Source organism: Osmia bicornis, chromosome 8 (genome assembly GCF_907164935.1).
Source record: "Osmia bicornis bicornis chromosome 8, iOsmBic2.1, whole genome shotgun sequence".
Taxonomy (NCBI): Eukaryota; Metazoa; Arthropoda; class Insecta; order Hymenoptera; family Megachilidae; genus Osmia; species Osmia bicornis.
The window spans coordinates 4,789,531-4,804,231 of NC_060223.1; the positions used below are offsets into that span (position 1 = coordinate 4,789,531).

At 36.8% G+C, this 14,701-nt stretch overlaps 2 protein-coding genes across 7 annotated transcripts in view; one reads left to right on the plus strand and one right to left on the minus strand.

Annotated features, from left to right (window-relative positions):
- LOC114877076 (C-terminal-binding protein) overlaps positions 1–7,545 on the plus strand; it is a 24,713-nt gene extending 17,168 nt beyond the window's left edge. For 3 of the 6 annotated variants that reach the window (XM_029189206.2, XM_029189207.2, XM_029189208.2), the window contains exons 2-8: positions 287–729; positions 882–1,169; positions 1,280–1,468; positions 1,556–1,645; positions 1,723–1,879; positions 2,324–2,501; positions 2,820–7,545. In XM_029189206.2, coding sequence (XP_029045039.1) covers positions 532–729; positions 882–1,169; positions 1,280–1,468; positions 1,556–1,645; positions 1,723–1,879; positions 2,324–2,501; positions 2,820–3,156 — 1,437 coding nt within the window. In that variant the 5' untranslated portion in view covers positions 287–531 and the 3' untranslated portion in view covers positions 3,157–7,545. Of the gene's footprint in view, positions 1–286; positions 730–881; positions 1,170–1,279; positions 1,469–1,555; positions 1,646–1,722; positions 1,880–2,323; positions 2,502–2,655; positions 2,758–2,819 lie in introns of those variants that run through there. The other 3 variants (XR_006829587.1, XM_029189209.2, XM_029189210.2) reach the window with 3 other exon arrangements.
- LOC114877075 (protein glass-like) lies at positions 6,311–14,237 on the minus strand. Its single transcript, XM_029189205.2, has 7 exons — positions 13,083–14,237; positions 11,604–11,787; positions 10,808–11,138; positions 9,917–10,189; positions 9,323–9,658; positions 8,927–9,094; positions 6,311–8,662 (listed from the first exon to the last, which is right to left on the minus strand). The coding sequence occupies exons 1-7, from the start codon at positions 13,149–13,151 to the stop codon at positions 8,497–8,499; spliced, it is 1,527 nt and encodes a 508-aa protein (XP_029045038.1). The 5' UTR covers positions 13,152–14,237; the 3' UTR covers positions 6,311–8,496.
- Positions 14,238–14,701: the final 464 nt, after the last annotated feature.

A 14,701-nucleotide genomic window follows, 5' to 3' on the forward strand; every position in this document is an offset into this window, starting at 1 on the left:
TTTCTTTTATCAAATTTTATGATTAGTTAAGGTATAGGAACAGTTTGCATGATCTTCATTGTTTATAAAATGTATATTTGTCTTTTCGTTTGTTCATCATTTATTTACTAGATGCACAGAATATTAATGTATTTAATTTAGTCTTGTTTACATGATTTGTTTAATACAGATTTATTTAATGGTAATGTTTTCTTATTATTTTGGATATCGATAGATTTTTTATATCATTTATATACATATGTTTTAATTATTTGTATAATAATGGATTAATGTTTAATGTTTTCAGGAGACGGTGTTCAACAAGTCGTGATGTGTTGGAGGTTCGGCGGTCCTTGTCCAAAAACCGACCAGAAATCAGTGTTACGGAAGCAATTTGTGTGACAAAGCGTAAAAGTGGAAAGTTATATTTTAAGACATACAAAAAGGCTTCCTTATCAGTGAACTGTAGGACTTCCTTGGAAGAAAGCAGGCATTCTTAGTGACATTGAAAGTACAAGTGAAAAATATAAAAATTGGGGGGCTGTTTGACCGATGGACAAACGGAAGATGATGTCCAAACGCCCTCGAATGGAGAACCTGAGGGGTCCTATTGCAAACGGACCCATTCAGTCAAGACCGTTAGTGGCTTTGTTAGATGGCCGAGACTGCTCTATTGAAATGCCTATCCTTAAAGATATCGCAACAGTAGCCTTCTGTGATGCGCAGTCTACATCAGAAATTCATGAAAAGGTAAAATATTCGCTCTACAATTTCTCATACTTGATTGTATATTTAATACAACAAAGAAGAAGAATACAATTTTGAACCAATTACTAATAATTACTAAGAAATTGAACAATTTCGTCCACTAACGAAGAGTAAAACTGTACATTTATTTATAGGTACTAAATGAAGCAGTAGGGGCGTTAATGTGGCACACTATAATTTTGACAAAAGAGGATCTTGAAAAATTCAAAACATTACGAATCATTGTAAGAATTGGATCGGGAGTCGATAACATAGATGTCAAAGCAGCAGGAGAACTTGGCATCGCTGTGTGCAATGTGCCTGGCTATGGCGTTGAAGAAGTAGCTGACACTACTCTCTGCCTCATTCTAAATTTATATCGACGTACGTATTGGTTGGCGAACATGGTACGTGAAGGAAAAAAATTCACAGGACCAGAACAGGTAAGAATTATAATGACTTAATCATTTATCTTTCACAGTACGTATCGTCTTCGTTATTTCTGGTTTAAGAAATTGAAAATCTAATGTATTTCAATGTTTGATGCGTTCAGGTCAGGGAAGCTGCGACAGGATGTGCAAGGATACGGGGTGACACACTTGGCATAGTTGGATTAGGTAGGATTGGTTCTGCGGTCGCACTGCGGGCCAAAGCTTTTGGCTTCACTGTCATCTTCTATGATCCCTATCTACCAGATGGAATTGAGAAGTCTCTAGGTCTTAACAGGGTCTACACACTACAGGTCTGAACAGCTGCTATTGAAATAATAGTACAAACTTGTAATTACAACTGATGTGAACACTTTAATTAATTGTTATTGTTATTACAGGATTTACTATTCCAATCAGACTGTGTATCCTTGCATTGTACATTGAACGAGCACAATCATCACCTAATTAACGAATTCACCATCAAACAGGTACAGTTTAATCTGGAAGGAATTTGAAGATTCCAATTTCTAAATATTCTTTCAATATTCATGTTTTATTTTATTAGATGAGACCTGGCGCCTTTTTAGTCAATACAGCAAGAGGTGGATTGGTAGATGATGACGCGCTAGCCGCAGCGTTGAAACAAGGCAGAATTCGTGCAGCAGCACTTGATGTGCATGAAAACGAGCCATACAACGTCTTTCAGGGTCAGTCCTCGCAGTGTGAGTTTATCTACCCGCGCCTAACCCCTGATCGCCTAACTAACATTTCCTTTCATCATCCTGGTCCTTCCTTGCTATGGAATAACATCAGGCTCGGGTATCATAGGTGCCATGAAATGTAGCACATAGAAGTAAAATTAAAACATGCTGGAAAATTTATGCGTGGACTAAGAAAAAAAAAAATTAAACTGCTAATTGTTACGAGCTGAAGTTATTTTCAGTTTCATTAGTTAGTAATGGGAATTCAACCACGTGTTTTAATGTTTCATGAATGAAATATTATATTCAATATTAATGAGTTCATTGATGAATCATCTGTATTATTGTTGCGAATGTCCGCTCGCAGTAGGAGTCGTCTTTCAGTAAACAATGTGCAAGAAGATTGCTTAATGTTGATGAATGTTGCAACGTTAGTAATGTAAATGGATCTTTGTCTTCTTCCAGGTCCTTTAAAAGATGCACCCAATCTGTTATGTACACCACACGCAGCATTCTACAGCGACGCGAGCTGCACCGAGCTTCGCGAGATGGCAGCGAGTGAAATACGAAGAGCTATCGTTGGTCGTATACCCGACTGCTTACGAAACTGTGTGAACAAGGAATACTTCCTTTCCTCGACCGGGTAAGCTTTGTTCGTACATTAATAAAGACTTATTCAGCTTGTTTATATTAAAAAGATAAAAAAAAAGTTAAAAAAAAAAGCATAGGGTATTACTTGAGTATCGTTGCATTTGTTTCTCTTACACCGGGGGAAAAAGATATCGTAATTTTTACAGAAACAGATTTTCAAGCAGATGTTAACTCGTATTACATGGAAAGAGAATCGAGTGTGTAAAGTAACGTGGTTAGAAGCGTTCGAACCTTTGGATTTCCTAAGATCGATTGGGCACTTTGTAAAAGGCATTTATCGAAGTGGCCAATTTCTTTTCGCTTTCTCCAGCAGCTACCCTGAGGGGATCAACGGCGGATACTATTCTTCCGGGGGGCTGCCCGTTCAACAGGCGCATTCGACGACTCCTCACGATTCTGCACCCCCACCTCCTGGTGGGCATTCCGTCGTCGGCGGCGGTGGTGGTGGGGGTGGTGGCGGACCGAACTCCTCTGCAGGCGGTGCAGGCGCCGGGGGTCCTACAGGCCCTACGGGTCCAACGGTAGGCGGCGGTGGGGCTGGAGGCCCTACTTCAGCTCCTCCTACTGCTGGATTAACCGGTATACCACACAGCATAGTGAGCGAGCCTGACCCCCGGCCAAGCCCACCTGCACCGAGCCCTCGTTGACCTTGAACCCCCGACGTCCACTCCAGCACCACCCTCCGATCTAATTTCCCTTAGCCATTTACACACGACCTCCGACGACAAATGGCCGATTGACTAACGTGTGTCGTGCACGATGTGCCCCAAAAATCTGTCCGCTGCTTCCGAGGAACTCGAGGGAATCCATCCTTGAGAGAAAAAGAGTGAAAGAGAGAACGGGGGGTAGGCGGGAAGAGAAAGAAAGAAAGAGAGAGAGAGGATGAAGTAACGGAGAGAGCTGAACGAATGCTTGAAAGAAAGAAGTTGTATGATTGCTGTGTGCTTGTAAAATACGTGTTTCATATTTTTTTTTTTTTCTTTTTGTCTTAAACGTACACGTGTTTTACCTGCATCGGCATCGTGTGCATGCCTCGTATGAATGGTGTGCGCATGTATGCTGAGCTTTTGAGTCTACGTTTGGTGGACTCCTCGAATAGTGCATTTGATGTAAACATTGTGACCAAACCAAATACAGTTGGGCAGTAATGATGACGGATTATGAAATGTCGTGGCTAAACGGAGGAAATAACAAACGGTGGGTAAGAATTCTCTGTGTGTCGTAATTTTGTATAAAAAAGAAGAAGAAGAAGAATCACTTCATACTTAACCGCACGTGACTTTAGAGGACGCAAAACTGAACGATACAAAACGATGTTGTTGATTATTTCTTATTTTTTTGTTTAATTCTTTCTTTTCTTTCTTTTTTCGAAGGTCGATTGGTAATTAGTTCCTCGAGCCCCATGATCAGTTCTTCCTTTTATGATAACCTGCAGCATCGAGAAGTACATTGGCTAGTCATAGAGTACAAATCAAATATGGGTGACATTGTAACATCTGGCACGTATAGTTGAAAAGTATGTTGAAAAAACGAATTTAGCCTAAATGTCTGTGTATGTTTCATTGACGATATTTCTCTTCCAGTTGATAGGTTAACGAAATCTAGGGAATGTTAATCAAATTCCAGAATGTTATTTTTTATTTTCTATTCTCAACGTAGAATTCCATTTTGTAATTTCTTTTTAGTATTTCATAAATATCTTCTGATATAAATAAATGAAAAAAAAACCTCCCTGTTCGATATGGATATTACATATATGTATATATATATATATATATGTTCGATTAATTACATATTTCATTTTGAAGTATGAGAAAATATGGATATAGTCTTTTCTCGCAAGGTCATACATTATTTCGCCACACTGTATTTGGGTTCGCGCATGCTCTTTAGTTTTTTGTTTCTAAAAGAACCATACTCCCAAGAGCATATATTAATTATAGATATATAATTTGGCAACTTCAGTAATTTTTACAAACTTTGTTTCTTTCGTGGACGTTGTAATTCTCTCAGTGTTAGTATGTTTATTATTAAAATGAAAATGTAGTTGCTCACTGATATACATTTTTATGTTTTTACTCCGTGATCATGAAAATGCTGCGTAAAGTCCAAGAAAACCCTGATGTCGAAAGTGGTAACGAGAAAAATTAAACCAGAGAAGTTTAGTAATAAATATTATCGTATCTGTGGTAAACGAGAAAAAAAAAAAATGAATGCGGACAAAGGTGAAAAGGAAAACCGAGGAAGTATGTAATCCGTTGGGGCATTCTCGAAGCGTTGTTGTGGGGGAGGGGGGGAGGGTACTTCACCACCGCTGTGTTGGTAGTACTGATTAGAACTTCATCAACCGAATGCCTGGTTTATTGTAATTTTCAAACGTCGTTATCGATGCAGAGTAGACGCATTTCAATTGCCTTACGATATTCGTGTATAATTAAAAAGTAAGGTTTGTTTCATTTCAATTATATCGATCCGATGAATAAAATTGTATCTGTCGAAGGAGAGAGAGAAAAAAAGTAAAAGAAAAATCCTTGTGTTCTCGGAGAGAAAGGAGAGAGAGAGACTCTTGGTGAACCTAATTTTATATAAATCTCAGTTACGATCGAAATATGGTACCGAGTTACCGGTTGTAAATTTTTCTTCTATTTTGTAATGAAAATAAAGTGTGTATATAGAAGCGATTGTTTGAGTTACAGGGAACTATATATATATATGATCTTTTGTATTGAATGTTAGGGTTTTTTTTTTATTTTTATGTGTATTAAGGAGTGATAGGTGGGATGAAAGATATATATTTTCGAATGGTATGACTCGTAGGCGATTGTTGACCAGGATGTTTCTTCTCTCTCCTTTTCGAGGATGCTATTCATCCGGGACGTTCATCGGTATCGATCGAGATCGTTATGCACGGGTGTATAGTAAGAGAGAGAAAAAAAAAAAGAAAAACGAGTTGCTTCAATAAACTGAAAAAAAATGTGTCATCTTTGATTTGTTGGCATGTATTTTTGTACTTCTTTCAAGTTACACTCACGAATGCCTTAACGTTCCGTAAAGAAAAGATGAAACGAAAAAAAAAAGAAAAGAAATGAATGCAGCATCTTCATCGAGAGGTTTAAATCCGTAACGATATATAAACTAGGTAACATCGATAAGTGGCGTTTTGATACAGAGTATTTTTGTGTTTCCAAGGAGACAAAAAACCACTTATTGTTTCAGAGAAAATATACTTATCGGTTAGCAGTCTTTTTGAACGTGTGAGATTGCGAATGGGGTGGAAGTGAGTGCGAGAGAAAGTAAGAAAGAGAGAACGGATATATGAGCGAAAGGTAGTACGAACAGAAACAAGTTTTATTAATTGATAATTATAATATGATTAATTATTGTATTAAGTAAAGTAATGCGATGTTACGAACACTGGAATATATTATCGAAAGATAAATCATTTAAAGAAAAAAAAAAAAAGATGAAGAAGAAGAAGAGGAAGAAGAAGATTAAGAGAGAAGGAAAAATGGACAATTTTTTGAGAAAAATTATTGAAAGCGATGATAATAAGTAAATAAAACGAAAAAAAAAAAGAAATTAAGAGTACGAAGAAATCTATTTTAGAGACACACATATCTATTCGGTTTTTTATATGATTTCGCTTTATGAGAGAATCTATCAGAATTTAGAGAGAGAGAGAAAAAAATATACAAACAAGGGCTGTTGAGCTATCGTCGTAATTCATGGATGGTCGTAATGGTGTTGGTCACTGATTTTTAAAAATACAATTTTTCGAAGCCGATGTGCGATCGTGAAGCGTCGAACCTCGTGTGTTTTTTAAGAGACACGCAAATTGCGGGAAAGAAAGAAAAGAAAAAGTGATATGTATAGATAATTAATTTTTTTGTTCTCAGCGGTCGATATATGCCAGATAAAGTGTTTTCTTTTCCTTTTTTTTTTTGTTATATTTAAAAAAAACACGTTCGAAAGAAAAAAAATAGACTGAAACGTTTGGTATTCATCGATGCCTCTGGGATACACGCATACACATTACACACGTATACACGTACATACATTCATTCATACGAGCTTTTGCTTCGAAGCTTTCAAAGCGGATGAAAAAAAAACCATTCCAACTGATCTAAGCAACACTTGATCGATAATACTACGAGACACACGATGTGTAGGAGCGAGCGAGAAAGAGCGAGAGCGAGAGAGAGAGAAAGATTTCAAAGAAGAAATAAAACAAAGCATCACAAAATACGTACACAGCGTGACAGAGATGACATTATACATTTTTAAATAGAAATACGCTACGTACACCTCGGTGCAACGTAGACCTCCTATGATTAAGAATAAGTGTAGAGGGAGAACCCCCCACCACTAGCCTTAGGTCTTAGGGAAGTCAAGAAATTCCCTAGGGAGAGCCTAAGACTACAGTTACAGTGAAAACATTTTCTAACGCACTAATCTTCTGACGAATAGATTTGTAATATTCTTCGGAATGTATACAATGTAACCAATCTCTTAAGAATTTGTTTATTTCATTATTTGTTAGAGAATGTTTTCACTGTAGTCGCAGCCTAACCTATAACCTCCTATCCTCGCACACAAAGAACAAAGGCGAGTGGCGGGACATTTTTCCCCTCTTCGCTTTTCTTTAATTAAAAGAAGCCTAAGTTGCACGTGACCGTACACAATTTACACGACAAGGGTATGTCTGAAGCGGGACGAGATGGTCCACGAAGCTGCATGCTTATTTAGAAGACTTCCGATATAGAGAGGTAACAAGAGGAGGCCAACTCGTCTTCGCTAGCAGCTGTACACTGGGTACATAACGTAGAAACATTATACATACGTTCTTTTTCTTTTTGTCAAGAAATATTATTACTTATAAATACATTATTATATTATAAAGAGAGAACGAGAGCGAGCGAGAGAATTTTGACGAATGAAGAGGAGACACTATTCTACGAAGAGGACAAGAGAGTTGTTCTTATATATATAGTTGTAATTGTGAAGAGAGGCAAATTAATATGAGGATTCATGAACTAGTATCTACTACCCCACTTCGATTACCAACTAGCCAGTAAAACATGAAACCTCCTTTTCCTCCCTTCTTCCTATGAGAAAAATATGTGGGTCCTGATGCTGTGGGATTACAAGAAAACTAAAAAAAAAAGAAAAAAAGAAACAACCAGAAACTCACATATTCATTCATCCGTTTTTAATCAGTTGTTCTCATATGAATATTATATATATATATTATATATATAGAAAGAGAGAGATCGTTTTTTTTTTTAAATGGCGCCAAAACACCTTCATTTTACAATTACAAAAGAAAGCAAACTGACAAAGAAAAAGCCACATAATGAAAAATTGAAGGTGGTGAAAACAGCAACATTAATATTATAATTAATAATAATTATAATAAATACAATATTTGTACAATAATCAACGGTGCTGTGGTGGATGCTGTTAGGTCTACATATGCGATACCCTGTTTCTTAACCTATCCTGACCCGTTTGTAACGATTCTCGTAAACGCACAGATGAACGAAAATGATCAGGAGAAATATTTGCGAGGGCAGAATTCATTTTTTAAGATATATATATATATATATATATTAAATGGCGTTTCATATATTCGTTTTCTAATTTTCCTTCGATTCGCTGTTCCGATTCAAGAAGATGATAACTATAATGAATTCTCGACGAGTTCCTAATGCCAAATACAAACACATATTGTGATTATTACTTGTCTTGTGTATCGTTTTAAAAAAATATCCAAACGTCGTTAAGCCCTTGAATAACAAAGCGTGTGTTTCGTTTCCGCGTATTTGAATCAGTCAGGAGGCAGAACACCCTGTTCTAGGAGTATCGACCGTCGCAATTAGTTTATTTTTTTACATTTACTCAGGTAAGCTCGAACCAAGTTGAATCACAGGTATTCGACAGCATCGCGGTAAAACGCGATTGTTATCGATAATCGATATTGAGCTGTGTCACGTTAGAGAGCCACCGTGGACTCTCATATGCCTGTTAAGGTTACCGCTTTGACTGAACCTTAATAGACACAGCTTGCATTGGTACGGTTTCTCACCGGAGTGAATACGAAGATGTTTCGTTAAGGTGGAACTGTCCGAGAATGCTTTTTTGCAGAATCGACATCTGGAAAAGAAGATACCAGTTAAAAGGTAAATCGATTAATTGCGAACTAAATGTAACTCTATTTTGTAATTATTTAATAGTTAAATTCTGTATGTTAAAATAAAAAGGGTGTTTATAACGAGGAACACCCCCCACCTGTTAAATCAAAATTTAAATCAAACTGGCTTTCGCGGGGATTTTCATTATAAGTATTAAACTGCTGGATCGAATATCATAGATTACAAAAAGTAATTTCAATAATCCATATAATGAAATAAAACTCACCTATATGGACGTTCCCCTGAATGCGTTCTCATATGTGTGGTTACCGAACTGCTTTGTGAAAATCTTCGATCGCATACGGGACATCGAAACGGTTTTTCCCCAGAATGAGTCCTCGCGTGGGCGGTTAAATTAGCTGCTTGACTAAATGCCTTCGAGCACGCATGACACCTTAAAAAGAAAGGATATTTATTAACGTTTATTTAATTTTAATAACTGGCGCAACCCGAATATAATGCTGAAGTAGTATTATTGTTTAAAAAAGAAAAGAAACGGCATAATGTTGCGCATGCGCAGTTAAGTGGCGCATAACCGTATGCAATCTTCATATTTTAATTAATCCTTTATCGTTGAAATCGACATTACCGATTGAACGTACAAATGGTAGACGTCACTAACCTAAACGGTTTCTCCCCAGAGTGCGTTCTGAGGTGCGTTTTGAGGGTGCTGGGTCTGGCGTACGATTTGCCGCATATTCTACAGAGGTTAGGTCTGCCATTGTCATCGGGTGTGACCGGGTTTCCGGAGGCGGTTATGCATAGCGCATGCTCACTCGACAGCTGTAGCCTGGAATGGCCGTGCGTCGGGGGATGAGAATGAGGATGGGTGCTGGTGCCGATCAGGCTATTGGCCGGGGGTTGATTCACCCTCGTCTGCTGCTCTACGGGATTATACTGCTGGGCGGGACTTAAAAGGGGTTCCACGCCCCAGGCCGACGAATAGCTCTGCTCGTACCTACGCACACATGGACAAATTTCTGAATAATACCCCACGGCATGCGCACCCTCTTCGACGAATAAAATGGCGAGGGGTTGTTTTCTTGTTGAAGAGGAATTTTGTAATTTCTTTTGTAAGCTGTTCTATATGAACAGTAATTTCTTTTGTAAGCTGTTCATTTTTTTGTATGTAAGGTTAGGTTCAAACCATATGTAACTGGAAATGCTGTGTATTTTATCTGTTAATGAAAGTAAAATGAGATAAAGATAAACCTACCCCGAATGCATGTTCATATTCATCGTCATGTTCATGGAAACGTTCACGGACATGGCTGGGGTGGAGGTGTAGTGGGTGGGTGGTACAGGTGGACCAAGATTTTGCGTGTAATCCTGCGAGTAATGATGACCCGATCCTCCGGTGGAATAATATCCGCCTGTAGGACTTCCGGGATGAACCACCGCATGTTTCAAGGATAGTAAAACATCCGCGACACCTTCTCCGTTACCGTTCCCCGTCCTCGGGGCGCATTCGCCTCTGGTGCAACCCCAACTGCAAGGACACTTAAAAATTACAAGGTACATCGAATACAGCGTTAAAATTACTACATTTAAAAAATTCAATTTTTAACGCGTTTAAATTAAACTTTGTTGCATTCTTCTTTAGAACTTAAATATTTTTATATTTTCTTTTTAACGCCTTCATACTTGTTTTAATAATTTTATAACCAACTATAATACTTCAAATAAAACGCCTTGGTATTTGATAGAACTGCACTGTGAAAATTAATTGATAAATATAAGACTTGAGGGCATTGTGACTACTAGCAAGTAGTACGGCCAGACATTGGTCAGACGAGTGTACGTTGGATCGTATATTAGTTAAACCAAACGCTTAACACTTTACATTTTGGTAAAACAATATTAAATTATTATTCGTCGAATATAGGCTACATATGAAATTATAAAAATAATCAAAATTATTAAAAATAGCACAGATAATTTAAAAAATGTGTTCAGATTAAAACACTTATATTCTGCACAGAAAATTAATTAAATATAAATTTGAAAATAAAAATTCGTTCAAAGCAGAAATGATAGATAATAGATTTATTTTATTTTAAACAAAAAGGAAAATGAAGAGCACAAGGAAACTTTGTCTACGACTCACTTGTAGGTTCCAGAGCAGGGACTGAAGAGGCCAGGAGGTAAAGGGTCCAAATCCAAGGGTGGCAATGGAAAGCCAGCCATGTCGTCCACCCAGAAACTGGCCCCAAACTCGCTGACCACTTGATTTTGTCCCGAATTTTGGATCTGTTGTGTTTGATCGGCACCGATATCCTCCGGCGAGTTCTGCAGATCCTGCAGACGAAGGGTGCCCTGCAGAGCACCCAGAGTTTCTTCGTTTTGATTATCTGTTAGGGTGTCTTCGTTGGATAACACTCCAAGAGGCCCGGTACAAAGGCCGGAAGGTATGGTGGCCTCGATGCTTCCCACCGAACCTATGATATTCAAGAGGATATTTAAAAAAAATGAAATAGGATAAGAGGTCTTACAGGTGTTTTGATAGTCAAGATATTTCTTATATTTAATAGTTTGATAGTTTTGCATCAAAGTATATCTGAGAGTATACGTGAACTTTAAAGCATTAATGAATATAATTTGGACTCTCAAATATTAATTATCCATAGAGAAATATTAGAGTATTCACTGTAAAAATTTGTCATTTGATGTTTTAAAATTCAAAGTGCACAGAATTGAGATGAAAGTAAAATATCTTCATATGAAAACTCTAATAGCATAATTAACTTCACTATATAAATTCTTTCACAAATATCAAGTTATCTAACAAACCAAAGATCACAGTTATGCTCCAAGTTGAAATCAGTATCTCTCAATGGGATAATTCATTTTTTGCACAATTCAACTAATTAATGTTTTTTTCATCAACAGGAACACTGGCTCACCTGTGCCGAGGGTGTACGGCGGTTCGGAGGTGTTCACCGTGTGATGATTCTGCAGAAACTCCATCTCTGCGAAATTTCTGGTCGCAGCCGCCCTTAGAGACACCCCCTTTCCCCGCCTCTCGACAAAATACACGGATGGATTGCCTCCTCTCTGTAGAGATGTGGTCCAGCCCCTCTGGTCGCCCTAGCAACCGCACATTGCTCCGTGAGTATGCCACCGACTTCTTTATCAATATCTTTTTGCCATATATTTTCAAACGAACTTAATTATCAGTGTACGTTGTTCTTAGAAACTCGCTTTTGATGCTGCCACTCTTTTTCTGGGACAGTGGATAAGTTTAGAGAAGAACTTGTGGTGGATTGTGTAAGTAATTTTTCTCTGATGGATTATAGAAATATATTTTAATATATTTTATGGTTGATGTTTCTTATATGAAAGGAAAAATTGATAAATAATTTGAGATACTTGATTTTGAAGGGGTTTAAGAATTTATTTTAATATAGAGAGTAATGTAACTTTTCAGAGGGGGTTGTTTTTAATATTAATGTTGAATTGAATAATTAAACAAAGGAAAGGGAATTTAGAGAGTTAGGATTAATAATATAGGAGGGTAAATTGAAGATTTAACTAGTTTTAAGTTAAAATTCCACATCGAATTAATAAACGCTTCGGTTATTCAACATACCCTCATATAATTATTAAAAATTAGTATGTAATATTAACATTGGTAAAAAGTATTCTTGGGTACAATTTGCGATTGGAAAGGAAATATGATAAAAAGGTAAAACATTTGAATTCACGATTAGTCAAATTATTAAAACAATGAAAGAAGAGAAATTTCTGAATACCATTGAAATTATACTTATTGTTTAAAACAGAAAATTAACTCTTAACAGCTTTAATAACATTCAATTATTTTTGTTTCACTGTGATAATCAAGCGAAAGATTCAATTAACAAATATATGTAAGTGTTATTTGAAGAAATTGAGGGTCTATATTTAATACTTAATGTGTTGACTCTCATGGGGTCACCGATGACCGGTGCCACATATTTAATGCAACCGAAATCATAACAGAAAGCAATATTTAACAAAATATTTCTTATTAAATTGTGCCATACTATACTTGGCCACTTTCACTGCGCCATTCAACGCGTTAATATTACAAATATGCTTCAGTAAAATCAACTTCAATATAAATGATACTACAACGGTGCTACAAACATTTATAAGCTGTGTTCAAAAATAAAAAACACAGGAAAATGATAAAAAATCTGCTCTACTGAAACATTATCAGCTTCACAGAAATTCCCATGGAATAATAAACAGTTTAAAGCTACGCCCATAAAATCGTATGATCTCGAATAAAAAAAAATATAGGAAAAATTATAAAAAAATCTGAGAATTTCATGAATGAGTTTTTATGAATGGGTGAAAGGAAAATGCACGTACATATGGACCTGAGCGTATAGAAGTACCTTTATGGCTTGGAAGACCTGCCGGTTTCCTCTAAAGGCTTCTGCAGAAAATCTGCCAGATACTTTCATTCATAGCCTGAAAACCATGTGCATCTTCCCACGTGATTCGGTTCTCCATCTTCAATGACTGAAAATGATCATCTATCCAAGAATTAGTCCCACCGTTCTAAAACATATCATTCCACAAAGATGCACCCTGAACAAACTACTTTTGGTCACTTGAAAACAAGAATTATAACATCCAGCAATGTTAAAATGATCCAGTTGAAGAAGATTACCAAACTTCCACAATCATTCACAGGAAAGTCATCATCATCAATGTTCAATCAACACTAGAACTTCAACTATCATACAATATCATCAGCACTGTTTTATTTCTTCCTATTCTTGTACAGATCCTTGATTCTCTTCTCAGTCATCTCTGAAGTATTCTTCTTCTCACAACACTGGTTTCAGTCTGACTTTGAAGCACCTTGAAGACATAATTGCACCTTGAACACTGTTCTTCACAAAGGAACACCGAAGAGAAATAAGAAAAATCCAAGGAATGGTTCACTGAAGCAAAAGTTCACCAGCAGAGTCCAGTCTGAGAATGATGAAGTACGAATGTCAATCTTGAGGTGACAAAAAGAAGAAGAAGTCCTCGGACACAGCACAGCATGCTGCTGCCATGCTGGCACGATGCCTTGTCAATGTGTCTTGGCTAACTAGAGATCTACCACCTACTATCACCCACTCTCACCCCTTACTCACTGACTACGTACCATCCGACCCCACTCCACCATGGGCCGGCCTTTTTCTTCGTACTCTTTTTTTTTTCTCCTCTCCCTCGGCTGCCTTCGTTCCACGTGCGTACCATCCTCTTCTTCCACGTGTGTACCCCTACCCTCGCACGTTAACCTTTCCTCCATCCAACGCTCGGCTAGGTGTTTTTAAGTTAAGGAGATTTGCAGGACTTTTCAATTATGCCTGTTTGCTTGATTTGTGCTTTGTGTCTTTGAGGGTGGAAAATAGTATTCATAGGATTGCTTTCAAGTATAGTGTCAGTGGGTGAATATTTGTAAAATTTAACACAGTTGCTTGTAGTAATATTTTATTAATTGAAAAGTTTGATTTTGTCATGGGACATGTAATAATTCTCCATAAATTATTAATTACTACATTGAAGTTATATGCTGGAGTTTAATTATTTGCCTCAGTAACAGATTTAACTGAAGTGAAACTTCTCAGTGGTAAGGGTTGGTTTCAGTTATCAATCAGTGGGTGAATGTTTGTAAAATTTAACACAGTTGCTTGTAGTAATATTTTATTAATTGAAAAGTTTGATTTTGTCATGGGACATGTAATAATTCTCCATAAATTATTAATTACTACATTGAAGTTATATGTTGGAGTTTAATTATTTGCCTCAGTAACAGATTTAACTGAAGTGAAACTTCTCAGTGGTAAGGGTTGGTTTCAGTAATCAATCAGTGGGTGAATGTTTGTAAAATTTAACACAGTTGCTTGTAGTAATATTTTATTAATTGAAAAGTTTGATTTTGTCATGGGACATGTAATAATTCTCCATAAATTATTAATTACTACATTGAAGTTATATGCTGGAGTTTAATTATTTG